The 9,545-nt window shown below is 43.5% G+C and overlaps 1 protein-coding gene across 2 annotated transcripts in view; it reads left to right on the top strand.

Annotated features, from left to right (window-relative positions):
• Positions 1-202: 202 nt before the first annotated feature.
• Positions 203-9,545, top strand: part of ARPC3 (actin related protein 2/3 complex subunit 3) — a 29,448-nt gene continuing 20,105 nt past the window's right edge. Inside the window, exon 1 of one of the 2 annotated variants that reach the window (XM_040416076.1) lies at positions 203-292. Coding sequence is in view for 1 of the 2 variants with exons in the window: in XM_040416075.1 (XP_040272009.1) it covers positions 8,457-8,462 (6 nt within the window). In the remaining variant the exon portion in view is untranslated. Of the gene's footprint in view, positions 293-8,226; positions 8,463-9,545 lie in introns of those variants that run through there. The other variant, XM_040416075.1, reaches the window with a different exon arrangement.

Here is a 9,545-nt window from a genome sequence, read left to right as displayed (position 1 = left end):
ATCTTCCTCTGTAATTTCCTTTTGTAACTTCCTCTGGAGCTTCCTCTGTACTTTCCTCACTCGTTTCCAACTGGCAAGGATAGAACTCTGCTGCTTCAGGATTCAGTTCTATGTTTTCCCTTGTGTGCTCTTTGGATTACAGGGATGAACGATCTCCATTGTTCTTTTTCAAGATCCGATTCATCTTCTGATGTTCCCTCAGATGTCTGTGTTGCTGGTTGAGGAATCTTTGAAACTTGGCCTTGTCTTCTAGTACTGGGTCTGTCAGGTATCTGCTGACCTTGGTCGACAGGTAAGTAATCGCAAGGCAATAACAAATTTCGGTGTAGGATTCTTGTTCGGCCTTTTCCAGTTTCTGGCTTTACCTCATACACATGTACAGTGTCTTCCCAGAACGATCTCAGTTTTCCTAGTCCTCCTTTTTCAGTCAGGTTTCTTACAAGGACTCTACTGCCAGGTGAAGGTTCTACTCCATGAGTTTTTCTGTCATAGTGCTCTTTTCCTCTTTGCGCAGCTTACTTTGAAGCAACCTGAAAGGCTTCAGTCATCCTATCACGTTTTTACATACTCAGAGTGTTTTTTTATATTTTTCCGTGACTGGAGTGTCAAACATGCTGTCTATTGGTAGTCTTGGAGATCTCCCGAACCGTAGGAAAAATTGAGAATATCCCGCAGCTTTACTTTTGGTACAGTTGTATGCATGTATTACCTGGGTAAGTGAGTTCTTCCAGTCTTTCTTTGAATTTGGCGACAGAGTCCGAAGCATAGACAACAGAGTACGGTTAAATCTTTCGCATTGTCAGTTTCCTTCTGGATGATATGGAGTCGTGTGGGAGTTCTGAATGTGGCAGTGTTTTCCTAAGGCCAAGAATAACTGGTTTTCAAATTCTTTTCCCATGTCATGGTGAATTCTGGTAGGAAATCCGAATTTCAAGACAAAGTCACTGAATATCTTATCGGCAACAGTCTTTGCTGACTTGTTTTTGGTCGCGTAGGCCTGAGCAAACCTGGTGAAGTGGTCTATTACTACTAGTATATACTCATAACCTCCTTTGCACATTTCCAGATGGAGGAAGTCGATGGAGACCATCTCAAAGGGATAAGTGGTGATAATATTGTTCAATGGAGCTCTGGTAGGCTTATTAGGGCGTTTGTCTTTCAGGCAGGTGCACTGGTGGTTAATGTATTCCTCAGCGTCTCTCTGCATATGTGGCCAAAATAATCTTTCTCTGATCAAGTTTACAGTCCTTTCAACTCCTAGGTGTCCCATTTCTTCATGCAATTCTTTCAAAACCGTACAGACCTCCATTGTTGTAGGGCACAAAAATATAAAAGGGACCAAGACCTAAGGTCGGGGGGAAGAGGGTTTGTACCACAAAATAATGCAGGCCAGGACAGGGGGGCGATCATGGACGTCTCCACGTGGCCGCATGCAATGAGCCAATTATCTGCAGCCTGCAAGCAGCAGAGCCACATCTGCCATGAGGCGAGATGAGCATTTAGGCCTCAGACAGCGGCCGACCTACCTCTGAGGGGGTGGCAATTTTAAAGGAGGCCACAGGAGCCTATGGCTTCTGTCCCCACCGTTCAGCCTCATAGACTGCAGGCCATTGTGCCAGAAGCCTTTAAAGCAGTAGAACAGCGTGTGATGACATCATCGCTACCTACTGCGCCGGGTCTCAGGCGATGTGATGCCGTGATCATGAATGTCTGCGTCCTGATGCAAAAAGTCCGTTTTGCGGACAAGAATAGGCATTTCTATTATGGGCGGCCCAGGAGTAAATAAAAAAAATTAGAAGTAGTATCAGAAGTATCAGTAGTATCTTAGGCCACCATGTTGCGGAATACATGCTTTTTTCCGCGCGGATTCCTGTGTAGAAGAAACGTAGTACTAAAGTACCAGCAAAGTGTATGAGATTACACTAATCTCATGTACACTTTGCAGATATTTTTTTTGTGCGTGACCTGCCATGCGGTTTTTGAATTAAAAAACATGTCAATTATGTTTGCGGTTTTAGCTGCTGATTTCACCCTTTTCAATGGGACGTTGAAATCTGCTTTAAATCTGCAACAAAAACACAATAAATAGTGCGGATTTATGTACTTTTTTGTGCGGTTTAGGTGCAGATTTCATGCAGATTTTCTACACTGGCCTAACAGTGGTTTGATGTGCGAATTTGATGCGGTTTTGGCGCAGATCTCACCCTTCAATTGAAAAGGGTAAAATCCACAGCTAAAACCACAAACATAAGTAATATAAGATAAGATGCCTTTATTGTCACTGTACAATACAATGTAATACAATGAAATGTTGTTTGGAGCAATCCTAGATGTCATGGACAGAGGAACAAGAACTGACATTTAAACTAAAGCATTACACTAGAAGAAAAAAACAAAAAACATTGCACTAGAAAGCATTACTATTCACAGTTCACAGCATATATATAGCAAGAGCAAAGTAGGAAGTGCTTATGAGTATATATACACACTGATCAGACACCACTGCAGACAAGAGATCATCATGGGGTCACGAATGCAGCAGTCACTTTCAGTCTGTGGTAGTTTCTACCCTAGGAAGGGGCAATAATCTCTGAGCATTTAGGAGACTGATTGCTTTGGGGTAAAAGCTGTTCTTCAGCCTAGTGGTGCGGGCTTGTAGGGCTCTAAGACGCCTACCAGAGGGTAGGGGAATGAAAAGGCTGTGGCCGGGGTGAGTTGGATCCCCACAGATGATTTTTGCCCTGTTGCTGCAGCGAGCAGTGAAGATGTCATCCAGTGATGGTAACTGAGTACCAGTGATTCTGCCAGCCATTCTGATGATGCGCTTAAGGGTCTTCTTGTCCTCAGAAGAGCAGCCGGAGTACCACACTGTAATGCAGTATGGGATAACAGATTCTATGGTGAACCTGTAAAAATTGACTAGAAGCTGTTTTGGGAGTTGTGCTTTCTTCAGACTCCTCAGAAAATAAAGCCTCTGAAGGCCTTTTTTGGTAATTTCTGTTGTGTTTTTTATCCATGACAGGTCCTGACTAATATGAACTCCCAAGAATCTGAAACTTTGAACTATCTCCACGTTTCCACCATTAATGCTAATGGGATGGTGTCCATTTCGTTTCTTCTTCCTAAAATCCAGAATTAGCTCCTTTGTTTTCTTGGTATTGAGTATGAGGTTGTTGTTTTTACTCCATCTCTCTAGGTTCTCAGTGACATGCTATTTAATTTGAAGACTGTACGGCAGGTCCATTTACGCACAGAGAAAATCCACAAAGTGTACATAAGATTATTGCACACTTTAACCCCTTACGGACACATGACGTACCGGTACAGCATGTTTCCCGAGTCCTTAAGGACACATGACGTACCGGTACATCATGTGTTGTTCCGATCACCGCCGCCCGGTGGCAGGCACCTCGGCTAAATGCGCGGGGGGGGTCCCGTGACCCCCCCCCCCCCCCCGTGTCGGCGATCGCCACAAACCGCAGGTCAATTCAGACCTGCGGTTTGCGGCTTTTACCTGATGCGGCGGCGGTGCCATCAGGTCCCCATGGGGCTGTGGGGGGGACCCAATGGCATGGAAGGCAGCGAGATGCCTTCCTGAGGCATCTGTGCTGCCTTCCGGTGAAGAGCCTGTGAGATCCAGCCCCCTGGATCTCAAAGGCCCCGGGAGCTGTATGAGTAATACACACAGTATTACAGCCAAAGTAATACACACAGTATACAGCCAATGCATTCCAATACAGAAGTATTGGAATGCATTGTAAAGGATTAGACCCCCAAAAGTTCAAGTCCCAAAGTGGGACAAAAAATTCAGTGAAAAAATAAAGTTTTCCCTCAAAAAAATTAAAAGTTTCAAGTAGAAATAAACAAAAACGTCATTTTCCCCAAATAAAGTTAAAAAAATTGGTAAAAAATAGGGGGGGGGGAAGTATACATATTAGGTATCGCCGCGTCCGTATCGACCGGCTCTATAAACATATCACATGACCTAACCCCTCAGATGAACACCGTAAAAAATAAAAAATAAAAACTGTGCTAAATAAACCTTATATCACAAAAAGTACAACAGCAAGCGATCAAAAAGGCGTTTGCCCACCAAAATAGTACCATTCTAACCGTCACCTCATCCCGCAAAAAATGAGCCCCTACCTGAGACAATCGCCCAAAAAATTTAAAAACTATGGCTCAGAATATGGAGACTCTAAAACATTTTTATTTTTTTTAAAAAGCTGTTATTATGTAAAACTTACATAAATAAATAAAAAGTATACATAATTGGTATTGACGCGTTCGTATCGACTGGCTCTATAAAAATATCACATGACCTAACCTCTCAGATGAACACCGTAAAAAATAAAAACTGCGCTAAATAAACCATTTTTTGTCACCTTACATCACAAAAAGTGTAATAGCAAGCGATCAAAAAGTCATATGCACCCCAAAATAGTGCCAATCAAACCGTCATCTCATCCCGCAAACAATGAGACCCTACCTAAGATAATAGCCCAAAAACTGAGAAAACTATGGCTCTCAGAATATGGAGACACTAAAACATGATTTTTTTTTTTGTTTCAAAAATGATATTATTGTGTAAAACTTACATAAATAAAAAAAAGTATACATATTAGGTATCGCCGCGTCCGTATTGACCGGCTCTATATAAATATCACATGACCTAACCTCTCAGATGAACACCGTAAAAAATAAAAACTGCGCTAAATAAACCATTTTTTGTCACCTTACATCACAAAAAGTATAATAGCAAGCGATCAAAAAGTCACACGCACCCCAAAATAATGCCAATAATGCCGCAAAAATCATACCCTTCCCAAGGTAATCGCCCAAAAACTGAAAAAATTATGGCTCTCAGACTATGGAAACACTAAAACATGATTTTTTTTTGCTTCAAAAATGAAATTATTGTGTAAAACTTAGGCTACTTTCACACTAGCGTTCGGGTGTCCGCTCGTGAGCTCTGTTTGAAGGGGCTCACGAGCGGCCCCGAACGCATCCGTCTGGCCCTAATGCATTCTCAGTGGAGGCGGATCCACTGAGAATGCATCCGCCTGCCAGCGCTCAGCCTCCGCTCCGCTCAGTGAGCGGACACCTGAACGCTGCTTGCAGCATTCGGGTGTCCGCCTGGCCGTGCGGAGGCGAGCGGATCCGTCCAGACTTATAATGGAAGTCAATGGGGACGGATCCGCTTGAAGATGACACCATATGACTCAATCTTCAAGCGGATCCGTTCCCCATTGACTTTCAATGTAAAGTCTGAACGGATCCGCTCAGGCTACTTTCAGACTTAGAAAATTTTCTAAGTAATAATGCAGACTGATCCGTTCTGAACGGATGCAAACGTCTGCATTATCGGAGCGGATCCGTCTGATGAAACATCAGACGGATCCGCTCCGAACGCTAGTGTGAAAGTAGCCTTACATAAATAAAAAAAAGTATACATATTAGGTATCGCCGTATCCGTGACAACCTGGTCTATAAAAATATCCCATGATCTAACCTGTCAGATGAATGTTGTAAATAACAAAACATAAAAACTGTGCCAAAACAGCTATTTCTTGTTATCTTGCCTCACAAAAAGTGTAATATAGAGCAACCAAAAATCATATGTACCCTAAACTAGTACCAACAATACTGCCACCCTATCCCGTAGTTTCTAAAATGGGGCCACTTTTTTGGAGTTTCTACTCTAGGGGTGCATCAGGGGGGCTTCAAATGGGATATGGTGTCAAAAAAAACAGTCCAGCAAAATCTGCCTTCCAAAAACTGTATGGCATTCCTTTCCTTCTGCGCCCTGCCGTGTGCCCGTACAGCTGTTTACGACAACATATGGGGTGTTTCTGTAAACTACAGAATCAGGGCCATAAATATTGAGTTTTGTTTGGCTCTTAACCCTTGCTTTGTTACTGAGAAAAATGGATTAAAATGGAAAATTTGCCAAAAAATTGAAATTCTGAAATTTCATCTCCATTTGCCAATAACTCTTGTGGAACACCTAAAGGGTTAATGACGTTTGTAAAATCTGTTTTGAATACCTTGAGGAGTGTAGTTTCTTAGATGGGGTCACTTTTATGGAGTTTCTACTCTAGGGTTGCATCAGGGGGGCTTCAAATGGGACATGGTGTCAAAAAAAACAGTCCAGCAAAACCTGCCTTCCAAAAACCGTATGGCATTCCTTTCCTTCTGCTCCCTACCGTGTACCCGTACAGCGGGTTTACGACCACATATGGGGTGTTTCTGAAAACGACAGAATCAGGGCCATAAATATTGAGTTTGGTTTGGCTGTTAACCCTTGCTTTGTAACTGGAAAAAAATTATTAAAATGGAAAATCTGCCAAAAAAGTGAAATTTTGAAATTGTATCTCTATTTTCCATTAATTCTTGTGGAACACCTAAAGGGTTAACGACATTTGTAAAATCAGTTTTGAATACCTTGAGGGGTGTAGTTTCTTAGATGGGGTCACTTTTATGGAGTTTCTACTCTAGGGGTGCATCAGGGGGCTTCAAATGGGACATGGTGTAAAAAAAAACTGTCCAGCAAAACCTGCCTTCCAAAAACCATATGGCATTCCTTTTCTTCTGCGCCCTGCCGTGTGCCCGTAGAGCGGTTTACGACCACATATAGGGTGTTTCTGTAAACTACAGAATCAGGGCCATAAATATTGAGTTTGGTTTGGCTGTTAACCCTTGCTTTGTACTGGAAAAAAAAAAATCAGTTTTGAATACCTTGAGGGGTGTAGTTTATAGAATGGGGTCCTTTTTGGGTGGTTTCTATTATGTAAGCCTCGCAAAGTGACTTCAGACCTGAACTGGTCTCTAAAAATTGGGTTTTTGAAAATTTCTGAAAAATTTCAAGATTTGCTTCTAAACTTCTAAGCCTTGTAACATCCCCCCAAAAAAAAAATATCATTCCCAAAATGATCCAAACATGAAGTAGACATATGGGGAATGTAAAGTAATAACTATTTTTGGAGGTATTACTATGTATTATAGAAGTAGAGAAATTGAAACTTGGAAATTTGCAATTTTTTACAAATTTTTGGTAAATTTGGTATTTTTTTTATAAATAAAAATTAATTTTTTTGACTTTGTTTTACCAGTGTCATGAAGTACAATATGTGACGAAAAAACAATTTCAGAATGGCCTGGATAAGTCAAAGCGTTTTAAAGTTATCAGCACTTAAAGTGACACTGGTCAGATTTGCAAACAATGGCCTGGTCCTTAAAGGGTTTCTACCACCACATTTTGACCTAATTAGCTGTCAGACACTAGCGATCTGCTAGTGTCTGCTCTACCTAACCATGCTATTGTAATTTCTTTCTCTGCAGCGGTTACCCTAAAAAACTGTTTTATTGGTATGCAAATGAGCCTCTAGGTGCTATGGAGTCGTCTTTTCAGCACCTAGAGGCTCCGTCCACTCACCATTTCTGCCGCCCAGCGCACTCCAGCCCGCCCCTCTGCTCTAGATTGACAGCCTACTCGCGCCTGCACCGTGTGCTTCTGTATTCGGCGCAGGCGCAGTGACTGTTGGACTGCTCCCTGCGCCGATTACGGCAGTGAAGATGCCGGCGCAGGGAGACAGTCACTGCGCCAAATACAGAAGCACATGGCGCAGGCGCGAGAATTCGGCCGAGATGGAGAGAAGTAGGCTGTCAATCTAGAGGAGAGGGGCGCGCTGGGCCACAGAAATGGTGAGTGGACGGAGCCTCTAGGTGCTGAAAAGACGCCCCCATAGCACCTAGAGGCTCCGTTTTTTAGGGTAACCGCTGCAGATAAAGGAATTACAATAGCATGGTAAGGTAGAGCAGACACTAGCAGATCGCTAGTGTCTGACAGCTAATTAGGTCACAATGTGGTGGTAGAAACCCTTTAAGGTGAAATAGGGCTGAGTCCTTAAGGGCTTAATGGTACTGTAATATGCTGCGGTTTTTCCGTACAGGAGTTCCCTCGGGGGAAAAACCGCATGTATTCTGCTACATGTGCAGGTGACCTAAGATTTTCTCCTGCATGCTCCCTGTGCAGAAAGGGTGCTGCCACCTGCTCAGGTTTTTTATGCAGTTTTTAAGCCAAAATCAGGTTTGGATCATAAAAAAGAAAAAGTATGAAGGACAGCTACCATTGCTCATTTTTTTAATCCACTTCTAGTCTTTGCTTCAAAAACATCATCAGAAAACCTGAACATGTGGCAGCTCCCTAGAACAAATACCTAGCGCCTGTGCAGTGGTGTGAGCTGTGAAAAGCTCCACATCTCCGCCTAGCGGCCACAAGCTGCGCTGCTCCTTTAGCTTCAGCCACATCGTAAGCTGCTTTGCTGCCTCTAGCGGTCACGGGCGGAATCGCAATCGTTTTACTTCCTGCTTCTGGCTCTTAGGGTGGGACAGCGGAAGTGTCTAAGCAGTATCCCCGGTGTGTAGCGATCGTCTCCTGCTACGTTACCGCAGTCATGCCGGTAAGTGGATAAGTGGTAGCAATACTAGGGGACGGTCACCGGAATGCCTGACGTGCGGCACGTAACCCGGTGCAGGACTGTGTGTTCTTCAGGAAGTGATGGGTGAGGCCGAAGGAAGCGCTCTACCTGCACCGGGGACTCATGATGTAGCAGTGCTGAGGCTGTTCTAGGTGGCTTTTGATTTCCATTACAGTACTAGATCTCCCAGTCCTCTGGTCGTGCTGTGCCCTGTCTGCCTGGTGACAACCAGTATGGATGTCATATTTGCTTCCTATAGGGAAATCTGTCTATACAGTGTATGGGGTGGTACTGGTAACTGGGCGCTCTCAGAAGGCGCTATTGATTGGGACCCAGATTTCTTAGAGATTGTTGTATCCGTTATTCCACCTTGATATGTCAGAACTCAAGAGTTAATACTTCTTATCTCATACAAGGAGTTATGAAGATCCAGCATTAGGGCTCATTCACGCGACCGTATGAATGAGTCCGCATCCGTTCCACGATTTAGGGGGATGGGTGCAAACCCATTCATTTCAATGGCTGCCCTGTAAAAATATAGAGTTTGTCCTATTCTTGTCCGCAATTGCAGACAAGAATAGGCATTTTCTGTTATAGTGAAGGCCATGTGCAGTCCGCAAATTGCGTGTTTTGCGGATCCGCAGAACTATATGGTCGAGTCAATGTCCCCTATGTATAATGGTTCAAGTGGCCTGACTGAAAAGGGAACAGGATGTGGCTTTCTGTGCCGTGCACACTCCTGCGGCAACTTGTGGTAGGTATGGCAGCAGTCAGTGTTGTGTCACAGCCGTCGGTGTAATCAAAAGTGACTGCACCGGACAATAAAGGAGGATTATTGGGAAGGAATGTTAGTATGAACACTCTCTCCCAATAATCTGCAGGTGTCACTGATCACCCAATGAACAAGCAAAACCAAAATCATTGGTATGTGGGCACCTATATCATCTGGGCAGCAGATTATGCTGTATGAACAATGACTCTGTATGAGGACAAGCGATAGCGGTAGTCATCCCTCCTCATACAGTGGAGGTGATCGCTGCGTTTAAATGCAGCTCTTTAATTCCA

This window comes from Bufo bufo, chromosome 2 (assembly GCF_905171765.1).
Source record: "Bufo bufo chromosome 2, aBufBuf1.1, whole genome shotgun sequence".
In the NCBI taxonomy this organism is placed as follows: domain Eukaryota; kingdom Metazoa; phylum Chordata; class Amphibia; order Anura; family Bufonidae; genus Bufo; species Bufo bufo.
Note: the sequence above shows the minus strand (reverse complement) of the source record. Positions and strands in the feature narration are given on the sequence as shown.